The sequence below is a fragment of the Calypte anna genome, chromosome 3 (assembly GCF_003957555.1).
Source record: "Calypte anna isolate BGI_N300 chromosome 3, bCalAnn1_v1.p, whole genome shotgun sequence".
Classification (NCBI taxonomy): Eukaryota; Metazoa; Chordata; class Aves; order Apodiformes; family Trochilidae; genus Calypte; species Calypte anna.
The window spans coordinates 83143271-83158220 of NC_044246.1; the positions used below are offsets into that span (position 1 = coordinate 83143271).

Sequence of the window (14950 nt, forward strand, 5' to 3'; positions counted from 1 at the left end):
CTAACAGAGGAACATGATTAACTTTATGCTTGAGTGCTTATTGCTACAAATGAAGCTTTACATGGCAGTGTGAAATAAACAGGTTATTCTAACTGCAAATTGCTAGATTATAATTTAAAGAAAATTAGGTATAGTAGTGGGATGGTTTAAAGAGACAAGAAAATACTTCAAATCACTGTATATGAAATAAATTCAAGTCACTGTATAACAAAAAGTTAACTGTAAAGTAGAAGGAAATTGGACATTACTCATTTCAAACAATACAAGCTAGACAAGTCACCACTTAAAGCCCAAATAAACATCTTTAACTTAGTTTTTGTAATGGGAAAATTGAAGCAGACTTACCCTGCAGACACAACTCTGGCAATGTCTTTTAGATTAAGTTTAACTGAAGGGGTTAGCACGTAAGTCTCATCTACAGCAGGTTCTTGATCCCCAGCTGAAATCCAGTAGCCTTCTATAAGTATATGCCTCCCTACATGGGGTTTTGGTATTTGCTAGGAAGAAATGACAGAAATAACACATTATACAAATGAGTTGCAATTTGCTAATGAAGACAACACCACTGCAACATATTCTCTGCACTCCTAAGCACTCCTGCAGTAAACACTGTACCCTTGTCACAGAATGCAAATCACAGGAAAAGTCCGACCAGATTATTTCAAGATCATACAGCAAGCATCTTTACCAGTATCATGAAGAAAAAAATGTCTTGAGAGGCCTAGCACTGAATTTTGAAGTACACTTCCAAGGAGGAAACTGGCTTTTATCTTTTTATATTCATATATATATTTTCCAATATGAAGTGTTTTATTCTGAAACAAGTTCCTCTCTCTTACAACTCCTCAACCCACCTGGCCCAGTGCCTCATGTGAACTCGTGCTGGGCTCTCAGCACCAGTGAGAATCTTTCTTTCCCATTAGAGACAAAGCACAGATATTTACTTCATATCCGTATGTTCTGCATTTGGAGTCTAAAAATAAAAAGCCTGTGAACACTCCTCAAAGGTCTGTGAAAACTTTGCAGATGGAGTCACTGTATTAAGCTGCCCACACTCCACAATGCTGTAACTATTCAGGCTTCTGTATTTTTTCAAATTAGCCAATAAACTAGCTAACATATGGACATTTTAAGCAGAAATAAAAAATTATGAAGGAACAGTATTTTTTTGATTTTTAGTTCGTATCTTTGCAACAGGAAAACCAGGACCATGAGAAGGAAATGGAGAGGAAAAAAGGCAACTCAAAATAAACTCTGCTCCGAATACTAGACAGCTCTATACAGGCTTAGTTACCTACCTGTCTGAGAAGACTTTTGATGTTGCCAGAGACTATATGCTGGCAAATTAGCTTTTGTACCACTGGGTGAGAACTTCTATCAAGCTGTGTCAGGAAACTCAAACAGAAGCCCTAAGAAGAAAAGATTTGTTCAGTGTTCAAACGAAAAATCATATAGAGTGGAAAGAATAATTTCTGTTCCAACACTGGACTTAGAAGAGAGGATTATCCCCTTTGCCCAGTCTTTGTAGTAAATACATCCTGAAACAAACCCCAAGATAGGTAATCACCTCATACAGTGAGCGTTGTATGCTGCTACATGGATTAGATGCTGCAAATCTCAATGCTCTGCAAAGTGTACGGAGACTGTAGTGAGGTCTGTGGCCAGTTCCATCCACCAGCTTTGCTTCTGCTTCTTTCCTCACAGATAAATAAAAGCTGCAAAAATAAAGATTGAGACCAGTTTCATTTACATAGTGCTTTTACTGAGCAAATTATCGCTCTAAGAAATTAAACCCAAAATACCAACACAAGCTTATCTCCAAATGTCACATTTTCTAAAAGTTCCAGGTTAGGAAAGCCATGCCAAATTATGCCATCTGTACAGTCAGTGAAGCAAAGCAAGGAAGCAAGAGAGTATTTCAGAACCACATTTTTGAGAGAGCTTGATATATAGGCAGTGACTTTAAACTCCAAGTATACTGAACATGTAACAGCTCTTCAAGGTCAATGCAGTGAGAGAGTACACCTTAAACCAGGGGAAAGAAAACCAACTCGATAAGCACACAAGACTTTCACTGGCATGGTCTACAGAAACAAACTCTTTTAGTCCCTCAGATGGGAAAGAGGACTGCAACAATGCCTTTTACACTGGTGTCACCAACAAAGCAATTCTGAATAAGTGAAAGTACATCTCCTCCCCACAAGTACAGAAACCTTCAGAATGAAGAGAATGGATGTCAACTCTCTCTCGTTTCCTAAGACTACTCAACCTGCTGCATAGGGAGCATGATAGTGTCTCCCAAAATAGCTTAACCACAGACTACAGTGACATGCTTTCTTTTTGTGATTTATTCCATCAAGGATTTAAGAGATTACAATCAACTTACTTCACAATTCCTTGCACTGTATTTTTGTTCACATTCAAGCCTCTCAGATAATCCATGATAAGAATCTGCAGGTCTCCTTCACTTCTCAACTCTTCTACATAAAGTTCAGTAAACCTGCAAGAATCAAATCAATCTATAACACTTAGATATCTGACTGTATTAAAGAAAAAAAATCATGTTAGATGTGATTGTCATGGTACATAAATTTTAAAATTCAGCAGCAGAATATTAACTTGGCAAACTACCTATAGATAGAATCAGGAATCAGTAATTAAAAACAAAGTACTGATAATACCCTATATTTAATAATTTATCTGAATTATTTTAATTTAGTTGACTGAAAATTAACTATGGGACTGTATTTTTTAAATTAAAATTCTAAAGAACTTGTAATAGATACCCAAATGTTACAGCCTGAACACTGGAAGACTGAAACAGCAGAAGCACTTTTCAAAGTGTACTCTCTAGTGGTCACAGAGTAACAGATTGCTTTGGGTTGGAAGAGACCTTAAAGATTATCTTGTTCCAGTGCCACTGCCATGGGCAGGGACATCTGCTAGACCAGGTTGCTCAAAGCCCCATCCAACCTGGCCTTGCAAACTTCTGGGGAGGGGCAACCACAACTTCCCTGTGCAACCTGTTCCAGTGTCTCACTGCCCTTACAGTAAAGAATTTCTTCTGAATACCTAATCTAAATCTACCTTCTTTCTTATTAAAACCATTACTCCTCAACCTTTTGCTACATGTCCTTGTGAAAAGTCCCTCCCCAATTTTCCTGTACCCTCTTCAAGTACTTGAAGGCTGCTTTAAGGTCTTTCTGGAGCCTTCTCTAGCTTGAAAAAACCCAAGTTTCTAAGCCTGTCTTCAGAGGACACGTGAAGCCCTGTGATCATCTTCATGGCTGTACCCTCTGGATTTGCTCCAACAGCTCCATGGTGGGTGCCATGATTTCCATTTTAAAAAGTGGATGCTTATAAGACAACACCCTTCCTAATTTTGTTAGGATATAATATCCAGATTGTTTTCTATTTTCACAAATACCCAGCTCAATGAGAAAACAAGAAAACTTGACAATAAGGAAAAAACATGTACTTTGTGAAATTCTAGGTATCTTTAAATGTGTTAAAGCATTTCATATTTCGTCCATTACACTAGCAGCTTTAATTAATGAACATATTTTATAACCCCATGTTAGTCCAGTATAGTTACATTGGGTGTTGAATATGAGACTGTAGCTCTTCCATATCAGGCATTACAACTGCAAATAATGGCTCAGGACACACTGCAGCAAACCAAATACAACTAAGTAATCCTTAACTTCAGAGGCAGATATTTTGAACAAATGCAAAGAAAAGTTCACTTAAATTTAATGAGCTGAAGCCTCCTTTCTTCTGTATTACACTCACTTTCCATCCTCTCACTACTAAGATAGAAGAGTTAGCAGTAAAACCTTCCTTTGCCACTTAAAACTGCAAATGATTAGTAACTTATAGCGAGTGCATCTCTACAGTTCTGAACAATGGTTAGGATATCATAAGGGACAATATTTGCAATTTTTGGTGTTCATGAGGGAAATGGCAAATACAAGCAGGAGAACTTTGCATGAAGAACGGATTTGGCACAACTCCATTTCCTGGCAACTTCTTAAGCGTCTGAAGATCTCACATCAAATATTTCAAACATCATACATCCACTCCACCATGCAAACTATTCTCCTTCTGAGTGAACAAGGCTGGATATACAGTTTTTTGCAAGTATCATCAACACTTTTGAGTTATCAAGAGAAAGGCTGCTGAACAGGTACAAAGAACTTGTCTTTATTATATTTATCAAGAACATAAAACTGCTGCAGTAGCATTCTCAGGCACCAACAGCTTCATTGTAAAGATCATCCCCTGCCCCCAGTGACAACACTACCACCAGACCATTTATTCATGCTCAGCAACTTTATAGAAGTATTTTCATTACGCTATTTCATGAAAAACCTTTATCATGACATGGAAAGCACTTCTCACAGAAAGTTCTGACATATCCTTAAGCTTCAAATAAGGCATTCTGCACTGGGTCAACTCAAAGATAGTTACATTCTAAAAAAGACCGTGATTTTGTCACAGAATCATTGTTTCCTACCTGTTTCTTATTCCTGGAGGAAGGTTCCTCTTTCCAACATCTGTAGCGGGATTCATGCACGCAAACAAACGAAAATCAGGATGACGGACAAGAGGCTCTAAAGGAAAACAAGACATAAGGTTAATGCTAAACCCAGAACACTTATTAATACTTGTTAAATGAGATCTATTCCTTCTAAGCCACTTTTCTCTTACTGCACTACTACGTTTTCTTAAAATGCTAGGGTGAAAAGTTTTCGGCAAATAACCCCATGTCATTTTATCAGAAGTACCTCTGCATCTTCGCAAGAGGCACAGGCAAGACTTCTGTTTGTGCTTAGCAGGATGTTTTAACACAACAAAATATTTCAGAAATATAAGCCCTAATTTTGGAACTCCTTTTGTCTCTTTCAGAACAAGGGCCAGTGCTTCATTTACCCAAGAGAAAAAAACAGCCTGGAAAGCTCAGACATATACTTGTCTCTAGCTGTAGCTCTAGAAAACAATATTAAGTAATTGCATTTTTTTACCTTTAGATCTGTACTGGGTATGGCTGGAATGAAGCTAACTTTCTTCACAGCAGACCCTGTGGTGCTGTTGAAAGCACACCAGTGTGTTCTGGCTGTGGCCAAATTGTGCTGGCACAGCATCAAGGTTGTCTCTTTTTCCCTACTCTGTCCTACCTCCTCCATTGCCTTCGCTGAGGGTGAGCAAAACACTGCACGGGGACAAGTGTTGGGAAGGCTGACCCAAACTGGCCAAAGTGATACTGTATTGTATAATATATAATATTATATAATAACATTATGCTCAGCAATAAGAACTGGGGTAAAGGAGGTTGTGAATTTTGTCTTCCAAGCTGGCTCTTGCTTAGAGACTGGCTGGACTTCTGGGTACTTCTGAGAGCTGGTTACTGACTGCTTTTGCATCACTTGTTTCCCATGAGTTTTCTTACTTTTGCTCTTCCTAGACTCTCCTCCATCCTGCTGGAGAGTGGTGAGGCAAAAGGAGTGAGTGTGGATTCTATAGCTGCTGGCTGAGGTCGACCCACAAGAAGGGCTCAGAAAAATTAAATTCTTGTCAGCATATTTATAACTGGAGAAAAAATATATTCTCAGGAGCAGTAAAAGACAATTTACTTCAGTAGCATTTAAACCTTGTGTCTCATGCCCTGAAATGTCAAGCTACAGCAACTTCAGTTAAAAAATGACAGTGCTTAAATAGTCTTCAGAGTCAGCAAGGCTTACTAAAGCCATTAGAGATATCTACTCCTTGTAGAATCCAAAGAGGCAAAACCTACAATTTCTGCATGCTGAAATCTCCTGAGCCACAGTGAATTAAAACTCTTTTTACTGCAAGTATGGAGTGTAGAAAGAACACATTATTCTCTTCTGCACATTTTAACAGTAAACATTTCCAACTTGAGCCATAGAGGACAAGGAATTCAGCTAACTGTGTAGCAAGATAGCATAAGCCAACATTGAAATAGTACCTGTGTCTCCTCTGTCCAGTAACACCAGTGACCCAGATGATCCTTCCAATAAACCACTCAGGCACTCTAAAGTCTCTGCAGCAGCCAAGTTAATCTCATCCAATAAAACCCACTCTCCTTTTTTCACTGCTTGTGCCAGAGTACCCTAAAAATCAGATCAATTTGTCAATTACATCAACAGCAGAGATACATCAACCAAAGCATCTGCATACTGGAAATACCTGTTTTGCAATCTAGGGGTTGATCAGACAAATGGCAATTCCAGACCTTTTACAGCAACAGCAGTTTTAGTGATCAGTCCCTCAGTAATAGCAATTATTTTGTAAGTCACAGAAGTCAGAGAGTTATCACCATTTCAGCTACCATTTGGATTGGCTCAGACATAACAGAATTAGGTTCTCTTATTTGTGTAATGCTGCCAGTCAGTAGTATCCATCACTGTGGGGTATATAAACTTCACTTATGCTACTATGAGAATACAGGCAGTTAATCTAAAGATAGCCAAACAAAGACACATGGAATATTACATTCCTCAGGGAACTATAACTTATTAATTAAAATTATATTTAAGTCAAAGATTCTCCAATAAGACATAGTAATTTTTTAGAAAGAGGACTGGTCAACATTTCACACACTTTGCATGAATTTTGAGAGTATATATTCAGACTAACAAATATGTATGAACCATCAGTGTTTCCCTTATTCAGACTTCTTAATGTCATTAGAATATCATACGATGGGTTTTACACATTTAATAAACAAACAAATAAAATCACTTCTAGATAAAGGGAACAGATTATTAGTGTTAAATCTTTTACAGGAATTCCCAGGCAGGAACATGTCCTGCTAGAGACTAGTCAAGATGTTTTTTCTGGTCTCATACACTTGAAAAGATGACATACTGCTGATAATTTTTTACAATGCTAGTCCTAACTCCTGTTATACAGCACTGAATTAACTTGTTACCACAAAAGATTTACCCACCAGATCCTTGCATTAGCACACTTTATTCCACGAAACAGCTTTTACTTAACAAGATACTTGCCAGGAAGTTATTTATAGAATACTGATTACAAAGTCCTTTAAACACCCCTCAAAGCATCAAAACTCCAGATACCTCAACAAATGCAAAAAGAAGAGCATTTTCTGTCATTTTCATCTGCTGATGAGCATGATTCAGTTTCAGACCAAATGCCTCCCACTTTTCCTTCAGTGGTGAGCCTGAAAGCAAAATAAATTTAAGTTTGTACCATTAGAACAATAGCACAGAAATATTTAACACCAGTATCTTAATCGAGCTTTTTCAGGGAAATAGAGACAAGATAAGCTTGGCTGAGCAATTAAAACATTCAAGTTCTACAGATGACATCTCATGAATTTAAACAAAAATAAATTAAATTTGCTGATTTTTTAAAATAAATGCTGAACACTACTGGCATATGGGTACAGATAATTTGCTATTCATTACAGCATATCCTGGCTTAGGAACAAAATCTTATGCTGTGCTTGGTTCCAGCATGACTGTTCACACTCTTCATTTCCCAGATAGTAGCATTTCAGAAAAATAAATCCAAATTTACAAACCTTCTGACAGAACAGATTAACAATGAACAATTACCAGTGAAGAACCTGTTGCTTACCAGTTAAGACACTGCTTTCTAGTGCACTTATTTCAGTTATTTGTTGAAAGTAACACTTCAATATATATTCAGCATCATGACTCAAGGTTCTAGCTTTGCAAGCTACAGACTTTAGTTTGTCTTTATTTTATGATTGTCAATACTTGCAACAAGTGGTTTTTGAAACCTCATCTTTTTTTTCATTTGCTGGCATTTATCTTAATATCTGCATACTCAGAAGAACCAGTTAAAAGAAGAAGGTTCATAATTAAGTTTACTTGGCCCATACTGAATTCACTACAACTTCACATGTTCAGCAGGTCTAGAATACTACCTCTACTATTTCAGCAGGTCAATACTACCTCTATCTCAAATAGGTTGTGATGCAAAAAATAAGAAAACCCGTTTTGGGAGACAAAACCACAACGAAACAAAATGAAAAATTTGTCAAGTCAGCATCACAGACGGTGAAACCAAAGTTTCAGCAAGCTCCTGAAGTCATTACTACCCCAAGAGAGATATTATGTAAGGTCCTAGGATGGAAAGAGAGTATGCATCCATATATAAGACTGTCACACAAAAAACTAGGACTGTTCACCAACAGCAAACAAGTGAGTGCTAAGAGATCATCAGATGTCAAGGGCACCATAGGTCAGAGAAATCAGCCTTTACTCTGTCAGACATAGCTAATAATAGTGGTGGATTAGAAAAAAACACAACTATTCTAATAGTATTTTAAATATTTTGTTGTGGACAGAGACTGCATTTTTCAAAAGCACAGGAAAGTAATAGAGGGATGAAAACAGCGAAAAGCCCCACAAAACCCAAAACTTCCCCACTATTTATCTACTTTCTACAACAGTTCACTGTTAATGATGTGTGAACAGTTTGAATTCTCACCAGATGCATTTTCTTTTGCTTCCTTATTAATAGCAGACTTATGAATATGCTGCATTAGTTTTAGCAGATCATGCCAACGTTTCTGCCTGTAGCAGGTCTGAATGTGTCCCAAGAATGTCTGATTTTTCTTTCTAGAAAAGGTCTGAGAGAAGAGTTCTTCAAAAGACTCTCGAAGAGGTAGCCAGATCAGCTTGTTATCCACAGGCTTGTAACTGAAGAGAAGCAAAAGAGTAGTTACTTTTTTGAGATAAAGGAACTAGCATCTGTGAGCTAACAAAACCAGGTACTGAAACAATATCATGCATGAAGGAACATTGATTTCCACAGCTTTTCACTATACTAAGACATGAAGTAAAACTGCACATATTTAAATGCATTAGCAAGTGCATCTTATAAGGCAATTTTATAAAGATAGGGCCACACTGATATTTTTATTACTACAAACCAGTATGTCCAGTGAATATATAGATCATAGTTATACTGAACAGATTTTTAAAGAGACATAAGGGTGTGATATTAAATGACTGTATGACACACGGATGGATGTTCACCTTCTGTGAAACTTCCCCTGTTCTTCACCCAGGTCTACAATGTTTCTACAGGCAACCCTGTTTGTTAAGGCATTTATACTACTATGAAACAGATACATGTCTAAAACCAATTCTTTGACAACACAACTATATTAGAAGCTTGCTCTGACACTGTCAGTTTGTAAAGCAGAAGAGACAAAGCAGTAGCCATTGACTCACCCCCCTAATAGATCTGCTGTGTCACTTTGCTGGTTCATGTTGATAACTCTCAAACGGTGTCCTTGAAACAGAAACAGAAAGCACCATCAATGTGTGGGGTCTGTTTCATCATTTTTAAAATCATCTTCACGTAAGCTAGTCCTCACACTTAATTTACCTGTAATATGAGCAAGGTACTGAACAGTTGAGGTTTTGCCAGTTCCTGTTTCACCAACCAAAAGCACAGGCTCTCCTTTGACAACACAAACTGCAAGCTGTTCAATCAATACTGCAGATGGCCGTGTGGCTGCAAACGCTTGTTTTGCTCTGAAAAAAAAACAAAGGAAGCAACTCAGAACAAAGATTTATCAAGGAGATTTAAATTTTATGAGGTATGGTGGAATTTTTTGGTTTTGAGTGGTTGAATTTAGGACTTTTTTTGAATTTAAAAAGAGGTTTTAAAAAACTTTTTTTCTACATATCCTTATTAGATAATCGTTTTTCTCAAAATACAACCTAGACATTCAGGGTTCCCAAAGAAACCCCTGGCTGGTGAAGTTAGTGACACATAATACAAAAATCTCCCTTAGATTAGACAGAATAATTAAAATCTTATAATAACAGCTGTGGCTCCACAGCAAAAGAAACTAAAGAACCTATAGTTCAAAAGAAGCTGAAAATCTCCATGACAGAAATATGGTGCAGACAGCCTTAAAGCTGCACAAGGTAAAGCTCTGAGCACAAGAGAAAGAACTAACCACATTAGAGTGACAGTATTCTCACTCATTAGACTCAGACTATCCAGTCTGCCTTTTTTTTTTTAAATCCTTTGACTTCCAATCTACTTTATCCCACCATGAAGTATTCTAATTCAACACAGAAACTACAAATTATGTTGCTACCTTTGTGCAGTGAGAGCCTGGATTTGTTTCTTCACGAGATGCACTCTTCCAACAGAGACTTCTTGTTCCCGTATTAGAATTTCTGGTTTATAGAGTTCACAAAAGAACTCTACCTGCAAAGAAAGCATCATCATTTCCAATTCTGATGTTGCCTACAGCATTACACTAAGAACATCCACATGGTGCTACTAGAACTACTTTGCAATAAGCTAATTTTTCATTTCACAGGTTATACGTGAAATGTCCTCATTATGAGGTCCAAATACTGAAGGACCTCAGAAGTGTTACTGTCTGTACGAATAAAATCTTTCTATTTAATAACCTGGTAAAGGGCCTATAACATTATATTTCTACTTCTGCTTCCATGGTAAATTATATAAACTTTAAGTTGGAAACAGGTAACTTAACCAATAATGAACAGACTCACTCAAAAATAATTGGTGAATAACTGTGTAAATTAGAGTATTTTACCACTGACCGAGCACAATACATTCTGGTACTGAAAAAGGAAAAAAGGACAAACAAAAATCCATAGGAGCTACAAGGATCCACCTGCACCCCCAGTTGGCAAGCTGTTACTCCTTAAAGTAAAAAAGGAAAGAATTTTGCTTGCAGTTGAACAACCAAACTTATTTGATCAAAAGGAGCCAAAAAAGTAATGCTTTAGTTTAACTCAGCCATCTATATCACATGCTATTAAAATATAGCTACTAGTCCCCAGAGAGGTACTTGGTTTTGGAATCAATCAGTACTGAATAAGTAGTAAGGAAAATTGAATTTCTCCCTGATCTGTTTGAAGTTGACTGTAATCATGAAACATAAATTACATTCTTTACTACTCTGTGGATCTTTCAGCATCATTTGCTGTTCCAGCTGTGTGATCCTTCTTTTGCATGATGAGGTCTCATCTGCAACCTGCTCTGAAACAGGTTCACTGGAACCTTCAGAGAAAAATAAGCAACTCAAAAACAAACAGGGGAAAAATGTAGAGCAAAAGAAGTGTTTGGGACAGAGCAATGGGCATAATTTTTCAGAAAAACAGCAAAACACATTTAAATTAATAACTGTAAAATGGCAAGTTAGAGACCACTACTAATACACATCACACAACATACCTGTTTCTTGGAAATGTTTAGTTTTGTCCCAATAACTTTTGCCATTTTCTGTCTGCTTGCTTGGCTGGACAGCATAGCTGTGAAACAGTCCAGTGCCTGTCAAGGGGAAACCAAACCAAGTTCTTCAATACAGATTTTCTATTACATGAACTGACAAGAACTACCTGCATCTATATGTGCCTGAGTGGAATCCAGCCATGGAAAAATAAAACTATTTCACTGCCCACAGATAAAGTCAAACAATGGAGTTCAAAAGGATGTCATAAGAACTTCTAATACTCTGTAGTGAATTAAGTTCCTACTGAAAGTAAAAACTTTTCACTGCCCACTCTCTGAAGCTAAATGGACAAAAATGAAGATGGAAGTAACACTGTAAGACCTCGTATCTTAAAACTACCTCTGACTGAAAATGTCCAGAGCTGGAATGCAAACTGACACACAGGAAAGTAGGAAAAAAAGCTCATATCACAAGAGAAAGGACAGATCTTAAAACTTCTAATCTCAGCCATAAGCAATCCCAGCTCATAACAATTAAAATTAAGTTGCAGTGTGCTGTTTGTATGACAGCAGTAATAATCTGGATTGGCTTTTAAGCAAACTACTGTAAGCAGTTTTCCTAGAATGAAGGAAAGCCTCCAACAGACAGATCAAACATTCCAATTACTGTCTAATTGCTTTAAATAAAGCTAAACACATGTTTAAAATACTTTATGTAAGAATGTGAGATACAAGATTTGTGAGACCATGCTAGAAGTTAGATAAGCAATTTCTGGATCAAGTCTTACCGCACCTCCTGAAAAATATTCACTGCTGTGGTTGAAGAGTTACTGTCAAAGTTGTAAGCAATCCTGCTGCACCAATTTAGTAAGTCTCTAAAAAGAAAAATTAAAATATTAGGTCATTATGTCATCTTCTGGCAATTGCACATGCAAACTGTATGTGGGAAGATTCCTATAAACAGGATGATAATTTTAAAGAGAAGCTAAGCACACAAAGACCAACAGTGTTGCTTTCAGATATGGTGCTGAGAAATAAACAAGACATATTCCATTAAATGATAAAGTGCTTATGAAATTGAAAAAATGAAAAGCAGCAAGCTTTTAATCCAGAGAGGTATAAATCCTATTTTTTCAAGGTACTGATTACTTATCAACAACAGTATCTTCTGAAAGGCAAGAGAAGGAAACACCTAATTTTAGAAAAACAACTGCTTTAAAATGAGTGGCATTCTTACGCTTCACAAGAATATTATGTACAACCTATACCTTGTATTTACTGACTAATTCACAAAGCACTACTGGTGACAGAAATTTCACACATAGAATTGACATTTGGTATGAGAGGAAAAAATAATTGAACATCTAACTGCATTTCCTCATAAAAATTCTGAAATTAATAGTACAATACAGATCTGGTTCTTTTCAGTTGTTTCTAAGTTAGAACGCTGTGGATGTCCAATATCAAGTTATCTAGATAAGCAAGTAAGCTAGTAGATAATATTTTCAGCAATTATACTATTGCAGTAACATTATACAGCACATCTCAATCAACTGTACTTAACTAGAACAGAGTTTGTGTTCAATTTAATTGAGAAGTAATCCATATGTTTTGATACCAACTCAGCACCACATATGAAAGAATCTGCACTTTTTCCTCAAAAAGACAAAAACTAAACAAAGTAAAATATCCTAAATAATTCAGACTGAAAATTTTAAAAGATATATTAGTCATTATTTTTAAATAAAAAATTGGTTTTTTCCATTTTCATGAAATTCCAGTTTAATTACTCAAACTTTCATCAAGATGTTAAAAAAAAAAAATTAAGAAAAATAACAAAGATAAAGCCTTCTGTTTCTGCAGTTAAGTAAATCTCCTTCTAGTAAACATATAAGAAAAGGCAACCTTAGAGATAGTTCTCGTCCTTCCAAATTAGGTTTCTTATTTTCTGATCTTTGTTCTGATGAATCTTCTGGTATGGGTCTACAGCTAGAAGCACTGTTTTCTGATGCCTGATACTTGTCTCCTGCAAGATGAATGTAAATGTCTAGCAAGTGATCAGTCACAAGAGCGAGGCTGGGGTACCTCCTTTGAAGAACCTGAAAAGAGGAAAAAATAAAATAAAATAAAAACCAAAAAACAAACAAACAAAAAATCAAACAGTCTTTAGCATGAGAAGAAGAACACCAGACACACACATACACTGCCCAAATTTAGTAGGACACACTTCAGCAGATACTCAAACTAGCAAGCAGCACAAGACAGCTCTCTAGGGATGTCTCATGAGAAGAAAACAAAAGTCATCATGACTTGTATGGTATTGATTTGGGTAACAAAAGTGAATTCTGCCAACTCAACTCTACGCCAATTCATTTAATACTTTTTGCACAAATAGTGACCTGATGAACAAGAAGTACATTTAACTCCTTCTCAGATCAAATCATGATGATACAACTTTAAAACTGATAACAAAAGTTCCTACCCCCTGTCCTTTTTATGACTGATTTTTTTTGAACATTCAAGTTGTCTACTAACTCTTCGGCCAAAGAGACATTAAGGGGCTAATTTTTCTCTGTAATTTACTTCCAGCTCAGTAATTTTTCTCTGTAATTTACTTCCAGCTCAGTTTTCTCCACTTGAGCTTGCCAACCAAAATTTTAGTTTCCCCAAATAAGCTTTTCATACTGGTCCTACTCTGGCAAATTGACTTCGGATTTAGCAGAAGAACATGAGTCTTGTCAAGACCACTGCCCATTCTCCTAGTACCACAGAATCTTAAGAGTGTTTGATTTATGGTTTTTTGTGACTTGAGCTACAAAATTACAAAAAAGAAAGAACCTAATGGTAAATGACACATATAGCAACAAAGCTTCCTTTTTTCTTAAGGCCTTGACAGCCAAGCTTTCCTTGAATACTGGTCCTTTCTGGAGGTCATCTTTGACATCAGTTCAAACACATCATTTTTTTTTTAAATACTACATCATAGAGCTTCCTAGAATTTCTATTCCTGCTCATGTGGAATAGGCAGAAGCACATAAGCATGGGTATATCCACCAAAATGTCTTCAGAGAACCCCCTGTGCCTCTACTTGCTTCCCCTCCAGCAAAACCTCTTGAGTACAAAATAAATGCTGTCCTTGCCCCATTCCTAACAATTAGCTGACAAATTACAAAATGGGAAAAGCACACAGATATTTAAGGTCAATTGTAGCTATGCTGGCTGCTGAACAAGTTCCAAGGAGTTAACAAAACATATTGAAAAACTCCTGTACGTTCCAGAAAATTTTGAACCTTCTCCTCAACTCTTCTACTAGAGATAATTCTTTGCCCTTCTCCCTTAGGCGAAGACTATTTTAAAATCAGATCCTATTCTGAGCTCTGTGTCTACAGAATTCTGTTTCCATTTAAGCCCTGGGCTCCCTTAATATTTTTAAGGGCTACATAAAGTAAACATTCCCTAGAGATGCTAACAATGGATGTCAACAATTACAAACAATTATTTGTAATTGATAACTGACCAACTACTTTTAATCTCAAAGCCTAGAACTCAGGATTAGAACAAACTACATTTTCTTTGTTCCCTTTTCCATTTTTAAATCACTAGGGGCTATAAAATGCAAAGCAGTTTGATTCTTAGACCTATTCAAAGCAGAACTGTTTGCCAAGGCAAATTCTAAGAATCTTTACCCAATTCACTTCAGAAT

General features: G+C 36.6%; 1 protein-coding gene across 1 annotated transcript in view; it reads right to left on the bottom strand.

The window, feature by feature from the left end:
- The window catches only part of MDN1 (midasin AAA ATPase 1), a 101051-nt gene that overhangs the window by 70362 nt on the left and 15739 nt on the right, over window positions 1–14950 (bottom strand). Inside the window, exons 10-23 of the mRNA XM_030447151.1 lie at window positions 13153–13346; window positions 12041–12122; window positions 11251–11346; window positions 10136–10248; window positions 9412–9560; window positions 9255–9315; window positions 8506–8717; window positions 7104–7207; window positions 5987–6131; window positions 4517–4613; window positions 2387–2500; window positions 1568–1715; window positions 1299–1409; window positions 346–497 (exon numbers count right to left, since the gene is read on the bottom strand). Of these exons, the coding sequence (XP_030303011.1) occupies window positions 346–497; window positions 1299–1409; window positions 1568–1715; window positions 2387–2500; window positions 4517–4613; window positions 5987–6131; window positions 7104–7207; window positions 8506–8717; window positions 9255–9315; window positions 9412–9560; window positions 10136–10248; window positions 11251–11346; window positions 12041–12122; window positions 13153–13346 (1778 nt within the window). The remainder of the gene's footprint in view (window positions 1–345; window positions 498–1298; window positions 1410–1567; window positions 1716–2386; window positions 2501–4516; window positions 4614–5986; window positions 6132–7103; window positions 7208–8505; window positions 8718–9254; window positions 9316–9411; window positions 9561–10135; window positions 10249–11250; window positions 11347–12040; window positions 12123–13152; window positions 13347–14950) is intronic.